We start from the raw sequence: 16,773 nt of genomic DNA, 5'->3' as shown, positions 1-16,773 counted from the left end.
CGTTCCACCAGCTTCTATGAATCAATCCAATCTTTTTCCAGCATTTCTTCTGGAGTTTACTTCACATATTCACGACAAATCGCGCCCTCTATAAGACTTACCGTTCATTATTTTAACAACGTTAAACAATAATTACTTTGTGGGCACATAAAAAATCCACAGCTCCCATGAAAAGTTACCAGTGCAGCTTGGTGGGTAATTATTTCATCTGAAGTTGGTTTCATCCATGCTGTCCTATCCAAAAGTGGATCTATAACCTATATCAAGAATTATTACATTTTGATGGAGTGCTTCTGTTTTAACCAGCACAGCTTTTCTTGCATTTACAGATCTGGTCACGTGATGCTACTCAGCCAATCATTGTGACTTGAGTCAGTCAGTGAGATGCACACACACACACACACACACACACACACACACACACAGTGAGACGAGAGGAGAAACAGAAATACATCAGCGAGCCTCAGCATGTGACAGCTGCTGTAGGAGGCGACAACAGTTTTAAATGATGTTCCTTCTGTTGTCACGTGATGAAAGGACCCGCTGTCAGCAGACTACTGGATTACTCTAAGTGAATTATTTAAACAGCATTTGTACAGGAATGATTCTGTCCTGAGCTTGATCCATGAGCAGTCGATCACTGTAACTGTGATCACTATAAGAGGTTTCCACTTCATAAACAGAGATTCTGTGGCATTCATGTATCTGTCCATGTTTTACAAAGGGTTTAACCTGATCCGTACAACAGCAGCAGTCATATCACATCCATACAGGCTCAGTGGTTTACAGCAGTTAAAAACAATGTTTTAATGAAATTGTATTGGCTGATACACAAGTTGAGAACATCTTTGATTATACACGTCTGAACTAACTACAGACACTCGACTCACCAGTGGCTTCTTCTGTTGTTGTTTGTTTAGCCCACAATGGTTGGGGCTCATGGGAAATAGTGTTCATTCTAGAGAACTGAAAAACAGAAATATTTGATAAATAACATTATTGTCTGCCTCCTCCACTCGGACTAGTTTCAGGTCACATCCCTGTTTATCCAGAGTCATAGAAAATATTAAACATTTGTGTTCAATCTTGTCATAATTGCTGTGAAGTCTTGAGTAATGGCTAAGTGTTTTGTGAGGTCACACTGAGCTTGAGGTTTGACCTTTGACCACCAAAGTCTAATCATCTAATTCATCATTGAATCCAAGTGTTTGTGCCAAATTTAAAGAAGTCCTGTCGATGCGTTAGATAGAGATATCATGTCCATGTGAATGGGCTGAACAGATGGACAAGCTGAAAACAATATGCCTCCAGCTCTGACTGACAGAGACACAAAAATAAAAACACCATTTTCATCTAAATACATGGAGTGAACCACATGACATACTGTTGAGTGAGGTTTTATCCCAAGGCTGCTGGATATTTTTGTTCTTTGTGTTGTTACAAGTGTCAGTGTGACTTCATGTTTCATAAATAATGATGGACAGGTAGCAACGGGACAGTCTTGTGTGATAAACGTGATAGTGAGGTGAACAGACACAACCTGTGTTCTGACTTCTCACTTCCTGATTGATCAGAGCCGTGCTCACACGGTAACGTCGTCGTGTCACTATCAGCACGTATACATTTAGCATTTTGAATTCTGCTAAAAATCACATATCTACAAACACAAACTCCTTTGATGTAAACAGACCCACCTTTTCTGGATGGTCTCAGTCCATGTGGGTTTGATTGACAGCTTCACACCAGCCTATACAAACTGTCCCGCAGCAGGTTTGCTGAGAATCCTCTTGAAATTATCCATATTATCTTTCTGCTGTGTTCTCCAACTAATTCATGAATGCATATTTATGCATTTCGTGTTAATGTGCATATAAAGACACCTTAATGAAAGAGGGTCCTGCAGAATTAGTGCCACAGGAGTTTCTGTCGAGTGTGTGTGCCGTGTAGAGCTTTTAGAAGCTGGTCACGATTTTACATCCAGTGGGTCCTGGTTCTTCATGTGTGAATTTATTAACAAAAACAACACAGAGTAAAAGAAATCATAGCTTTCATCTCTGGGGTGTGTGTGAGTGTGTGTTTGTATTTAGTTAATGAAAGATCTCAGCTGCCTCGGACACTCAGACAATCTGCACCGAGGAAATTCAATTTACAAAAGCAATATATCATATTGATATTTACAGTTTGTTTTCTTGTTTTTAAGCTTGGACACACACACACACACACTTTTATTTATAGTTGTTTTCTCTCTACTCCATGTCTTGTGAAGAATGACGAAAGTGAAGAAAGTGAATTTCTGTATTATTCATAGAGGCTTTCATGCACCAGACAAAGCTTCACCTGCATGTCAGATGAGGAAACCCACTCTCTCCTCTTCCACCTGTTCTCCCTCAGACCCTGGTGACCCAGTACGGCGGCGTGGAGGCGTTGATCCATGCCGTGCTTCGTGCTGGGGAGAAGGAGGACGTCGCTGAGCCAGCGGTCTGCGCCCTGCGGCACCTCACCTCCCGACACCAGGATGCCGAGCTGGCCCAGAATGCAGTGCGGCTGCACTACGGCATCCCTGCTGTTGTCAAGCTGCTGGGGCAACCGCACTACTGGCCTGTGGTAAAGGTGAGGGACGGCATTGCTGTGTGGGAAAGGAAAAGAAGTTGATAGCATTGATGACTGAAGGGAGGCAATGATATAAAAGACAGCACTGCAGTTTGAGCACTGCTCTGCTGAGACAGTGGGGGGACCCCCCTACTCTATACGAGAGAACAGCCAGACAAGCAAACACACACACACACACACACCATGACACACACACGCCCACCTTGCCTCACTCCCAAAACACTTCAGCTGTGGCAATAGCCGCTGGCGTGCTGTGTCCCTGGAGAAACATACAGACGAGAGACAGAGATGAAGAGAGAGAAGAGATGATGCTGGTTGTTTTAGTGCCTCAGTGAGGAGGAGAGACTGAGAGAGAGAGAGAGAGAGAGAGAGAGAGAGAGAGACTGACAAGACTGACAGGATCTGGGTTCAATCCAAGTAAAATTATCAAGACTTCAAGACTGAAGAGCTGCGAGGAGCCCGTGGAGGTTTGTTAATGCACAGTACAGTGAGCTGGAAGAGACGAACAACACACAGCAGACTGCAGATATTCTTGGAGCCTGGAGTGTGCTCAAACAATATTTATGTGCTGTACACTTTTTAATTACAAGTCACTTAGACTGATGCATTTGACAACACTATTAATTACTTTCACGTCACAATAATTGAATTTCTGGTGCATTTTTCAGCTCCCCATCTCACACACATCAGACAGAACACATATGCTTCAATGTTAATCTGTACACTGACCGTACTCAGCTCAAAACTGCAACCCACAGTGTCAAAGGTTTCTGTATCCTCCCGTCCAGAAGTGATAGTTCGGGTTATTTGACGTGGGATTGTGTGAGGCAGTTATGCATAGTCAGGGTATTACCTGCAGTAGATTTGGATTGTCACCCTCTCAGTCTGGAGCAGCAGCTAGGAACACTGACAGAAGCTGAGCGATGTTGATGATGATACAGTGCGCACCTTAGGTGTGCTTATGTGTAGGAATGCAGTAGTTCAAAATGTTGTTCCAAAGGAAAGGGCTGTCTGATGACTGTTAGCGGCATACACTGTAAATAAAGATAGATATAGCCTCCGTGACGTTCACCCACAGGTTTCTGAAGAGCTGTTTTGAAGCTCAGAGTGAGCTGCCCCACTGTCGCCATCTTGGCAGTGTCTGACTCCAACCCTAACTTCCGGCTTATCCGAAAATGAGCAAAGAGGAGGGGCGTGTGTGGACCCGGAACATCAGTGCATTCCAGTTTGTGACAAGCATATGCTCACCTACCTGTCACTCAAAGAGACCACGCCCTCAATTCTCCATAACTTTAAGTCTTAATAAAATGTGAACAGGTGAGTTATATAAACAGTTGTCATGAAGGAGGAAATTAGCTCTAGAGACCAAAACTGTTTTTGTACCAGGCTGTAAACATGTTTATTTCTGCTGTAAAGTTGGACATTTTAACATGGGAGTCTATGGGGACTGACTCACTGTTGGAGCCAGATTCTAGTGGTCATTAGAGGAACTGCAGGTTTGGGCACTTCAGTGTTGGCTTAATTTTTTAGCCCCGGAGCTTGATGCTTGGTTAGCAACTGTTAGCATACACTTCAAGTGATATTGATATATCAGCTCATCACTCGGCTTCTGTGCCGGTGCTCCTGCTCCTGTTGCTTCTCTAAACTGGTAGAGTGCCGATCTGAATCTACTGCATCAAATCACATCAAATAACCTGAACTATCACTTTAAATGCAAAATGTGGTAATGCGGCTGAAGATGTTCTGTGCAGACACTGTCAGAGGACTGTGGAACCCCCGAGTCCACATTAAGAATGATACAAGAGAGGCCCATGAGTACTACTGAAGCATTCAGTTTGTTAATAGGTAAGCTTAAAGGTTAGGGCCTGTATTCGCAAAGCATCTTAAGGCTAAAAGTAGCTCCTTACTTGCTGATTTAGGAGAAACTCCTAAAGATAATGGCCGTGTCAGTCTTAACTTTAGGAGTCCTATTTTTTCTGACTAAGAGTAATTCTCAAAGCCACCAGTCTGGGAGAAGTTAGAGGCAGTCGAGAGGACTCCTAACTCACTCAGACCAAATCACAAAGAATCTTAAAGGGCTGCTGCCATTCTACGTCACAGTGTTCTGGAAACCTTACATGATGCTGAATTACTTAAAAGATACGACTCAATCACGAGGGAATAATGATCGTTGTGGAGTTTGTGAAGGATTAAATAACATCTCCTACCAACCGAAACAACCTGATCAGTGTGGACATTAAGTGTTTGGCAACGCTGCGTTACTTGGCAACAGGGAAAAGCCGATCTATCCAACAAACAATAAATGCGCTGTGACCCGACATCATAGCACAATTCATACGATTTCCTTTCTATGTTCAACAGCTACAGAGAAATAAAGCAGCTCCATGCCAATAGCCAGTATGCCTTCAATTGTATTCGTTTATTTCTCTGTGTTTTTTAAATCATTACTGCGGGATGTTGCGCCTGCGTTTTCACCGGCACAGGCAGTCTTTCATCAACCAATCTGCTGCAAGGGAACTCGTCCATGAAAATTGACGTCAGCCATAGCAACGGAGTCGCACTCTTGGCTTAAGAGTTTTTTCCTTACTAAAAGTTGATCTCAGCAGCTTTGTGAAGAGGACTTAGGAGAAAACTTTTAGTTAAAAACGTTTAGCGTGACTTAGGAGTACTCTTAGTGGTAAGATAAAATGCTTTGTGAATACGGGCCCAGATGTTCACAGTCTGACTGACAGTAGAAATTCACTGGACAAATAGTTTTCATGTCGGCTGAATGAGACAAAATCCGTCTCTATGTATGGGTTCACTGATAAAAAGTAAATTTGTTCTATGAGATGGATGTCAAAAACATTTCTACTAACACTTGTATTGTCTCATCAACAGAGATAAAACCTGAGCAGATTCTCACAACTGAAATCAGTGAATTTTTTCCATATAATCTAAACTGCTATAGGATCAGAGAAACTCTGGAGTCTTCTTGCCATGCTAGCAGTGTTGCAGCATGTTAGCATGCTACCATTTAGCAAATGTAGTAGATGGCCCAATCCCAGTGTTCACCCTCACAGACATTGAGGTGAGTCCATGAAGTCTTAGTGCTGTCCCCCTGTAAAACCATCAAGTGCATGAGGACTCTCTAGCAGACACTTTTAGCCTTTAATGCACACTTTCTGTAAGTTTGCATTTCTGCAGACTTTGCCAGAGGGAATTACCCAGAGTTCATAGCATTGTGACACATTGTTGAAACAAGGGGTTACCACGGTTACCAGGGAACGCCCGGAAGCGTGAAAAAATGGTAAACAGCCACCCTAAAATTGAAGAAATAATAAGATATAAGAATGGCAAACAAACAAGCATGAGAGGAACAAACTCAAATGTTAACGTTACAAGAAAAAAGAAGTTTACATGTGAGTATACACACATAACTCACTGGTTGACAGTCACAACTGTGTGTTATTTGTCCTATGATGACATGATAATAAATTACAAATCTGCTTTCATCAGATCCATCACTACTACTATTTTGGCTCTAGAGGAAAAGTCACAGGATCATAAGGATAGTCAGAAGTGCACACTGTGTAGGAACCGTCAATGTAGAAAAAAATCTAATCCATCCACTGGATGTGGAGATATTTCAGGGGATCACCAAAGTCATTACGACTCATTTTAGCGCCAGTTCTTTTATCTGTGAAACACACTGACTCACTCTTCTCTCTATTCATACACTGATATCTGGTGTGTTGATGAGCTGTGAAGTTATGTGGAGTTATTGATATGCAACTGTTATAATGTCAAATCTCTGGACCCAGGTACCAACAAAACAAAAGCCAGGCTGAGAGAGTTCAACCATTTTTAAACTAAGAAGAACACTAAAGTCTTACTTAGATGCAGAGACAAATCCAGTAAAAAGTGGCTGGGAATCCAGAGTCCGAAATGAAATCCAACTTCAGAATAACTAACAAAAAAATTAGGATGACCTCCTGGTGGTTGTCTGCCTCCTCCACTCAGACTAGTTTCAGGTTACATTCTGTCATAGTTGCTGTGAAGTGTGTGGAGCTATGGCGAAAAAGTGTTTCGTGAGGTCACACTGACCTTGACCTTTGACCTTCAGCCACTAAGTTGTTGTTAAAACGACTGGAACCTCAATAAAATCGTGGACTTTTTTTCATATCATAATTTCATAATTTTGCACATTTCCACATTTTTCACCTCATTGATTAATTTTACCTGCGAGCAGCAGAGTACGTGCACATGCATATTAATGGTGAGAATAAACAGCTGACAGATGTAGAGCAGAGAAATGGAAATAATATCACAGCAACAACAATTTGTATTAACAGTATGATTCATATGACTTAGCTTATTAAAACCTTTGTGGTGTTTTGTTTAACATATAATCAATGATGCCTCTTGTTTCAGCTACTGTAGATGTCTCACCTGTCTGTCCTCAGAGTCAACACCTATCAGCTCAGTGTTTGCTTTTATCTCTCAGTTGATAGTGGATCAGTTGCTCCTCAGTTTGCACAAGACGACACCAAGATTCTGTTTCAACAAAATAAGAAGGAACTGGATTTAGAGGGTAAAAGCCGCCTGCTAAAGTTCAGAAACATCCTCTTTCCCTGTACAGTCTTTGTTTTTGTTGGGTTATAGACAAAAGAAAATGTAAAGCTCTTTCAGATACTGATGTTTACGTGGAGCTGATAGATATTTGGTCTTTGCTGCCATACTGTTATCTAAAATATCTTACAGTGGCCGACAAGGGCTAACGTGCTACAACGGCCCAAAACACTTCCAATAGGAGGAACAAGCTGCAAATTCTTAAACAATGCAGATTCAAAAACACATATGAAAATACAAAACAAACACAACAACAGGATTGTGTTGCAAAAAAAAGCTGCAGGAAGAAAGAGAAAGAAAACCATGAACAGCAAACACGCTGCAAAATCAGAAACAATGCAACAACAAAAACACATGTTGCCTCTAGGGGAGCTCTAAGTGGAACCTCTCGGGTGGAAGCTCAAGCTCATGGTCAAGGTTTTCCACACCCCCACCCCCACCCCCACCCCGCATCGTTTATGAATTTGCATCTCATTTTTCCTACTGGAAGTGTTGTGGGCCGTTGCAGCCCCAGTATTTTAAAATGGATGCTGAACTGGATTGGGAGCCAGTGGAGGGAGAATAAAACTGGTGTGATGTGTGATCTCTGTGGACGGTTTGAGACAGGTAAACAGAGCATTACAATAATGTAAACGAGAAGAAATAAAAGCATGAATAATCATCTCCAACCTTGGTCACCATAGATCTTAAAAGATGAGCCTGTAATATGATTGACATGATTGTCAAGTAACAGAGACTGACTGGGCAGACCATGACTCTACATGTGGATATCGTTCTGCTAGATCAGATCCATCCATCCATTGGCCGTACTGCTCATTCTTTGAGGGCCACAGGGGCGCAGGAGCCAATCCCAGCTGACAGTGGGCAAGGGTGGGGTACACATAGAGACTAACAACAACACGTTTCCTCATTATGTTGATGAAAATCCATCAGCATCACTTTTCCTTCAAAACCTATTTGCTGTTGCACAGAGGACAGAAGACAGAGTTGAGATCTCCTGACTCCTAGAATGAGTCAAGCCACAAAAACTCTGGGTCCTACATTTCCTTTGTCCCTGTAGAGCACAGCGAATTACCTGAATGGTGCTACATAAATAAACGTATTTATATTATATGCTATATAAAGAAACGTGACTTGCCTAAAATTCAACATCATAGAACGTCTTTATCAGACGCTCCAAACCGTCTGAGGTTGAGATGCTGCATAAACATAACTCATTTGTTCTCGCAGGTAAATCAGGCACAAGTCATTTTGTCTTAGATAACTCCTCCACCTAGTCTGTGGACACACACACACACACACACACACACACACACACACACACGCACACACACTTCTCCTGCTCAGTCAGACAGCCCTGCCAACTGAGGCAGATTATATTAATGAAGTGAGGTATTGGTGTTTAATGATGTGGAATGGCGAAATGGACAACGTGACTTTATAAAAGAGCTTTATGGGGGGGGGGGCAGTGAGGGAAACAGGAAGTTGTGATACATTTATTGTCTAAATGTTTGAAATGTTCTCCTTCATTTGGGTCTGAACCGGCCTTCTTCAAGACCAGGACCAGGACCAGATATAATAATAATAATAAGACTAGTAGGCTAACTGCACATACGATGACAGAGTCCTGGACGGGATCATAGATTCACAGCAGGGATTAGCTTAAATAGTGGCAGCGGCAGCTAGCTGTGGCTCTTCCTGTCCCGACAGCTGCCGCAGCTGTAGAGAAGATGCCACAGCAACTTCTGCTTGTTTGTGGCATCTGCTGGTGAGATGCTGAAGTTAAGATAAGAATAACATCAAAATCAATATCAGGTTTATTGCCAAGTAGGTTTTCACATACAATGAATTTGCTTAGCAACACCCTGGTTCCCTCCACAAAATGGGATTTTCCCATTGGCTTTTGGATTATTAGAGAAAATAAACATCCTGACAGGTTTAGTTCAGCAAGATCATCTTCACTACTGAACACCACTTTATGATGTTTGAAGCATAAATACAATCAGCAGAAGTAAAAAGCTAATGTAAGGCTATAAACCAACTACACCACGGTCACATGACTTCAACATCTCCACCACTAAACTTCAGCTTGTAGTTTGATATAGCTCTGACCTCTTCTACAAAAGCCTTTCCTCTGACACAGTTACTAAAATTTGTATAAACACAGCGAGGCTGTAAAGGTGGACCAGTGAGTAGAACGGTTTTCATCGTCATTCATCATCATTTCAACGTGATGACGTTTAACGTCCCCGACAACCTCTGTAGTCTCATTTAGACACTTGTTAGCAACGGGCCGTTTTTAACAGACGTAAAAGCTTCAAAAAGTCAGGACAAGAGTATTTACTGATGTATTTTATGCAGTAGAATAAAACATGAAACTGTCTTGAGCTGGTGTTAATCACAGACCTTACTTCAGTCATCAAACCAAAAACCCATTCAACAAACCAGAAACTTCAGGACGAGGGAACAGGAAGCAAGAAGATGCAACTAATTTCCAGGTTTTAGGACTCATTCCTTGCAGAGCTCTGTAGACATAGTGAAAAGAAAAAAATATAAAGAAAGATAAAGCAAAAGCAAGTATTGCAAGTCAGATAGCTTATTTTAGTCATTTAGTTGCCACATGTGTTGTTTATAGTGTAGGGGAAGGAGAAGCCGTCTGTTCTGGCCCATGGGGCATTGCGGCTGTACAGATAAACCTGTACATAGCCTACTAGCTATGCTTACTATCAACCTATACATAAGCCTACGCCATTTATTTCTTTCCTCAGCATTGCAGCATAACAAACTGTGATCTGAATCAAATGGTGTTAACAGCACACAGTTTATTTGAGTGAATTTGACACCTGGGATTTACTATCTTCTCATTAAAAGTTATATTAGAATAACGTAGTAAGAGTAAAGTAGGTGTATAAACGCCTTTAAAAATACTGATAAAAAACTTCTCCAGACGTGTGGCTTCTCCGTCCCCACACCATGAAGTGCAGCATCTGACAGTCATGATTATATTAACTGAATAACAGAAAAAAAATATTTTCATTTATAGAAACCCACTAGCACATGATTTTATATTAGAATCCTATGATGCAGTAAGAAATGTAGAGGTTACCTAGACTAGTACTGCAGTGTGTAATGACAGGTCTGGCATTACATTCTTCTACCTTAACTTACACCATTTACTTTTTCACTAAACACAGAAGCAACATTATAATTTTGAATCTGACCAGACATCTGAAGCTTTCAGTCCTAAACAGTGTTTGATACTTGAGATTACACACACACTTCTAGTCAGTATCTGTCCAGGGGCCAGATGCATAAATGATGCGACTGCATAAAAACCATGCTTACACTATTTCCCGCTCATAAATTGGTCTTTATAAACACAGAATGTGTCACCTCACACATTCCTTTGACCGTGTGAACACGCCGTTTTCCAAAATGATGAAAGTCTTAGTCGCTGTCCGCTCTTGCTGATTTTTGATTATAACATGCCTAGTGCAATGTGAGGAATCTCTCTTCGATGAGTCCAATCATTTGAACGCCTTATAATGGTTTCACATCTTTTTCGTGCTAAGTTGGCGTTTGCGTGCAGCGACACTTGTTATGCTCAGAGAGGGAATTACCACTAGCGTTTCATAGCATTGTGACCAGTATGGTTCATTCGAGACGGTTTGAGGCTTCCAGCGACACGCCCGGACAGCGTGAAATATATTATTTTGTGGTACAGGCCACCCTTAAGGAGTACTTGTCATATATGAATTTTAACTATTAGTTTATTCCTTTTCAGATATGTAATGGCACAACGCAACACAAGCACTGAGAGACTAATATTAATGGGTGGGCCTCTATCTAGATGGAAATAGAAATTTTACATGTTGATGTTGATTATCTGTCTCGATCGGAACATTAATCTTCTCACTGTGTTCGTTATCAGCCTTCCAATCGTTGTGTGTATGTCATATTCTTTTCTTCTTGTTGAGTGACATGATAGTTTGACAAGGGTGTGACAAACTCTGCGTTTCATCAAAGTATCCTATCACTACTACTTATCTGTGTGCTCTCGGAGGGATACGTCTTAGTAGGACTCACTTATGTAGGGAGTGAGGTTGTCGAGAGTTCCACCACCTTGTGTACCGACTGTCCAATGTAGAAAAAAATCTAATCCATCCCTGGATGTGGCAGATATTTACAGGGGATCACCAAGTTTTCATTACGACTCCATTTTAGCGCTCAGTGTCTTTTTATCTGTGAATTACACACTGAACCTCACTCTTTCTCTCTATGTCATAGCATCTGTATTATCTGGTTTGTGGGTTGAATGAGCTCTTGTGAAGTTGAGTGGATTAGCCTTGGTTGTATATGAACATATCTGTTATAATAGTCAAATCTCTGGACCAGGTACCAAAAAAAAAAAGCAGGCTGAGAGAGTCAACCATTTTTAAATCTAAGAGGATACGAGTGAGAAGCTCTACTCTTATAGCTAAGACAAATTCTCAGTAAAGCTGCTGGAGTTATTCCAGAGTCGGAAGAAATTCAACTTCAGAATATATAACAAAAAAATTGTGGGATTGACTCCTGGTGGTTGTCTGCTCCTTCCGGAGTGCGACTATGTTTTTTCGGTTAGCATTCTGTCATATGTTTGCTGTGAGCGGTGTGTTGGAGCTATGGCTGATATAAATTGTTTTCGTTAGGTTCATACTGACGTTTGATTCGTTGGGTGACCTTTCAGCCACTATGTTTGTTGTTGTTAAATAAACTGCTAACGTCAATAAAAGTGCGTGGACTTTTTTTCCTTCATATTTTAATACATTTCATATTTGCATATTTTCCCACATTTTGGTGTTTACCCTTCATTGATTAGATTATTTACTGCAGAGCTAGCAGAGTACGTTGCACATGCATATTAATGGTGAGAATAAACAAGCTGACAGATGTAGAGCAGTAGATATATTTGGGAGATAATCAGTCACAGAGGCAACAACAATTTGGTTATTATACAGTTATGATTTCCATATGACTTAGCTTATTAAAAAGAACCTTTGTGGTGTTATTTGTGTATAACATATAATCATGATGCTCTTGTTTCAGCTACTGTAGATGTTCACCTGTCTGTCCTCAGAGTCAACACCCCTAATCAGCTCAGTGTTTCCTTTTTACTGCTGCAGTTGATAGTGGGATCAGTTTGCTCGCCTTCAGTTTGGCACAAACGACGACACAAGATTCTGTTTCACCAAATCATGAGAAGAAGAGAGGTATATGTAGATGCCGTTGCCTGTTCTAAGTTTCATGTACATCCTTCGTGTGTCTCCTTGTACGATCGGTCTTCGGGTGGTTGTGGTGTTTGGGTGTGAGAGAGTATGAATGATGTTAAAGCTGTTGTGCTGTGAGATGTTTAGTAGTGATTTTGTTTATTGTTGGGTGAGTCTGGTATAGAGTGTATTTTTGGGTTTTTGCTTGCGATGTTACTGTGCTAGTGTCTAGGATGGAATTATGTCTTACAGGTGTGGCTGACAATGGGGGGTATAGTCTATCAGTTTGACGAGGTGCCCTAAATGCTTTCCATAGGTTAGGAGGAGACTCAGATGGCGCAGAGATTTCTTAAACATTGTCGGAGTTGAGTGCGAAAGATACACTATGGGAAATATATGACATTAACAGGCCACAACAACAGGATTTTGGTGTGCTAAAAAAAAAAGCTGCAGCGAAGCAAGGAAGAGAAAACCATTGTAAGCAGGATTAACCATGTGTCGCTGCTATTAATATGGCTAAGTAAACAATAGAGATATTGAGCAGGCAAGCGATAAAACGGAAGTTGACTTGCTGGGTCTAGGAGCTCTAAGGGAATTCCTCGTCGGAGTTGGAAGTTTGCATAGCTCGAGGATTGGGGGTGGTTGGCAAGGTTTTTGGTGTTCCCACTGCGGGGTTATTGTTGCGTGGTCGGTTGTGGTGGTTTTTTTTGGGTTGCGTTGTCTTGGGGTCTGTGTGTGTTGCTACTCGTTTTGTTGTTTTGTGTTTGTTTTGTATCGTGGCTGTTCCGGCTGGGGCTGTATGCGGTGTCTCCCCGCCAGCCTGCCCTCAGATCTGGAGCTTCTTCTGTTGATGGTTGTGTTGAGAATTTGGCGAGCTTACGATTTTTTTTCTTGTGTTGCTTAGTGTGGTTGTTGTGTAGGTTTCATTGTTGTTTGTTTTGTTGCATCGCGTGTTGTGCCTGTGTTAAGTGTATTTCTGTTTTGGCTTCCTCTAGCTGAACTCTTGTCGTTACAGTCTTCGATGTGGTTGTCCTTTGTTTGTGTTTTGCTGTGGTGTTGTTTAATTTGCGAAATGTCGTTGTTTCGCCTTGAATCTGCATTCGTTTAGTGGATGGTTGTGTGCGTATCCTCGATTTTCCTGTTGGCAAGTTGTTGTGGGCCCGTTGCATGGCCTAGTGATTTTTAATAATGAGATGTTCTCTTGAACTTGAATGTGGATCGCGCATGTTTGGTAGTTTATAGTATAATAAGATACTGGTTGTGATTGTGTGCGAGTCTCTGTGAGGTTGGTGGCCTGTGTTAGAGAGTGAGCTTGGAGGCAGCTCTGTCATGTTTTTGGGAGCGGTGTGGGTGAGACAGGTGACAATGCAGGAGAGTTGACAGTAAAATGTAAATCGAGAATGCAATATTAGAGAGCCTTATGAAGTAAGTCTATGTCGCGAGCACTTGTTATCACTGGCATAGGGGGGATGTTAAAAGAGTGAGCTGTTAATTGAGTGATTTGAGAGTTTATTGTCAATGTAACAGTAGCACTGACCTGGGGCAGAGCCATTGACTCTTACATTGTTGGATTAGTCGTTTCTTGTGGCTTGAGTATCAGGATCTCATTTTCCATCCTCTATTGTGCCGTGGATGCCTTCATTCTTTTGAGGGCCTTATTCAGGTGGGCGTTTTCTAGCGATGTCCATGTTCCTCAGTCTGACAGCTTGGACAAGGGTGGGGTATTTATCTGATTTGAGGACTAACATACAGGACGACGTTCTTCCATTATGTATGATGAGAGGGGCATCGCATCGAGCTTATGTTCACTTTTTCCTTCAAAACTTCCTGTTGCTGTTTTGCACCAGAGGACGAGAGAGACAGGAGGGTTGAGAATCTCCTGATCTCGTAGGTATATGTAGGTTCCATAGCCACAAAAACTCTGGGTCCTACATTTCCTTTGTCCGTGTAGAAGCACACGAGAGATTAAACCTGAATTGGTGCTTACCATTAAATATTAAACGATTTTATATGTAGTATGCTATAGTAAAGATAACTGATCTTGCCTAAAATTGAGACATCAATGAGAACGGTTTCTTTTATCAGACGCTCCAAAACCTCTTGAGGTGAGATGCTGCGATAAACCATATACTTCATTTTGTGTCTTGTTGCCAGGTAAGTCAGGCACAAGTCATCTTCCTGTCTTAGAGTAACTTACCTCCACCTAGCTGCCTGTGTGACACACCCACACACAACACTTCAACACCTACACACACACTTGGACACCACGGTGTTCACACACAACACCCACACACACTCACACACACAGGACACTACACAGCACGTTGCTCCTGCTTCAGTCAGACAGCCCTGCGAGACTGAGGCAGATTATATTAATGAGAGTGAGGTATTGGTGTTTAATGTGTGGAATTGGCGAAATGGACAACGTGACTTTATAAAAGATGCTTTTATGGGGGGGGGGGGTAAGTGAGGCGAAACAGGAAGTTGTGATAATTTTTTCTAAAATGTTTGAAATGTTCTTTCCTTCATTTGGGTCTGAACCGGCCTTTCTTCTAAGACCAGGACCAGGACAGACAGATTAATAATAATAAGACTAGTAGGCTATACTGCACATACGATGACAGAGTCCTGGACGGGATGATTCTTCACAGCAGGGATTAGCTTAAATAGTGGCAGCGGCAGCTAGCTGTGGCTCTTCCTGTCCCACAGCTGCCGCAGCTGTAGAGAAGATGCACAGCAACTTCTGCTTGTTTTGGTGCATCTGCTGGTGTGCTGAAGTTAAGATAAGAATAACTCAAAATCAAATATCAGGTTTATTGCCAAGTAGGTTTTCACATACAATGAATTTGCTTAGCAACACCGGTTCCCTCCACAAAATGGGATTTTCCCATTGGCTTTTGGATTATTAGAGAAAATAACATCCTGACAGGTTTAGTTCAGCAGATATCTTTTCACTACTGAACACCACTTTTATTGATGTTTGAAGCATAAATACAATAGCAGAAGTAAAAACTAATGTAAGGCTATAAACCAACTACACACGGTCACAGTATTTTCAACATCTCCACCACTAAACTTCAGCTTGTAGTTTGATTCAGCTCTGACCTCTTCTACAAAAGCCTTTCTTCTGACACAGTTACTAAAATTTGTATAAACAGCAGCGAGGCTGTAAAGGTGGACAGTGAGTAGAAACGTTTTTTTCATCGCATTTCATCATCATTTCAACGTGATGAGTTTAACGTCCCGACACCTTGCAGGTCTCATTTAGACACTTGTTAGCAACGGGCCGTTTTTAACAGACGTAAAAGCTTCAAAAAGTCAGGACAAGAGTATTTACTGATTGTATTTTATGCAGTAGAATAAAACATGAACTGTCTTGAGCTGGTGTTAATCACAGACCTTACTTCAGTCATCAAACCAAAAACCCATTCAACAAACCAGAAACTTCAGGACGAGGGAACAGGAAGCAGAAGATGCAACTAATTTCCAGGTTTTAGGACTCATTCCTTGCAGAGCTCTGTAGACATAGTGAAAAGAAAAAAATATAAAGAAAGATAAAGCAAAAGCAAGTATTGCAAGTCAGATAGCTTATTTTAGTCATTTAGTTGCCACATGTGTTGTTTATAGTGTAGGGGAAGGAGAAGCCGTCTGTTCTGGCCCATGGGGCATTGCGGCTGTACAGAATAACCTGTACATAGCCTACTAGCTATGCTTACTATCAACCTATACATAAGCCTACGCCATTTATTTCTTTCCTCAGATTGCAGCATAACAAACTGTGATCTGAATCAAGGTGTTAACAGCACACAGTTTATTTGAGTGAATTTGACACCTGGGATTTACTATCTTCTTCTTATAAAAGTTATATAAAAATAACGTAGTAAGAGTAAAGTAGGTGTATAAACGCCTTTAAAAATACTGATAAAAAACTTCTCCAGACGTGTGGCTTCTCCGTCCCCACACCATGAAGTGCAGCATCTGACAGTCATGATTATATTAACTGAATAACAGAAAAAAAATATTTTCATTTATGAAACCCACTAGCACATGATTTTTATATAGAATCCTATGATGCAGTAGAGAAATGTAGAGGTTACCTAGACTAGTACTGCAGTGTGTAATGACAGGTCTGGCATTACATTCTTCTACCTTAACTTACACCATTTACTTTTTCACTAAACACAGAAGCAACATTATATTTTGAATCTGACCAGACATCTGAAGCTTTCAGTCCTAAACAGTGTTTGATACTTGAGATTACACACACACTTCTAGTCAGTATCTGTAGGGGCCAGATGCATAAATG

At 41.3% G+C, this 16,773-nt stretch overlaps 1 protein-coding gene across 1 annotated transcript in view; it reads left to right on the top strand.

Moving 5' to 3' along the window:
* Nucleotides 1-16,773, top strand: part of LOC111236265 (junction plakoglobin-like) — a 91,437-nt gene that overhangs the window by 52,813 nt on the left and 21,851 nt on the right. Inside the window, exon 9 of the mRNA XM_022764939.1 lies at nt 2,392-2,610. Coding sequence (XP_022620660.1) covers nt 2,392-2,610 — 219 coding nt within the window. The remainder of the gene's footprint in view (nt 1-2,391; nt 2,611-16,773) is intronic.

This window comes from Seriola dumerili, unplaced genomic scaffold, assembly GCF_002260705.1.
Source record: "Seriola dumerili isolate Sdu_G_001 unplaced genomic scaffold, Sdu_1.0 BDQW01000609.1, whole genome shotgun sequence".
Taxonomy (NCBI): Eukaryota; Metazoa; Chordata; class Actinopteri; order Carangiformes; family Carangidae; genus Seriola; species Seriola dumerili.
Note: the sequence above shows the minus strand (reverse complement) of the source record. Positions and strands in the feature narration are given on the sequence as shown.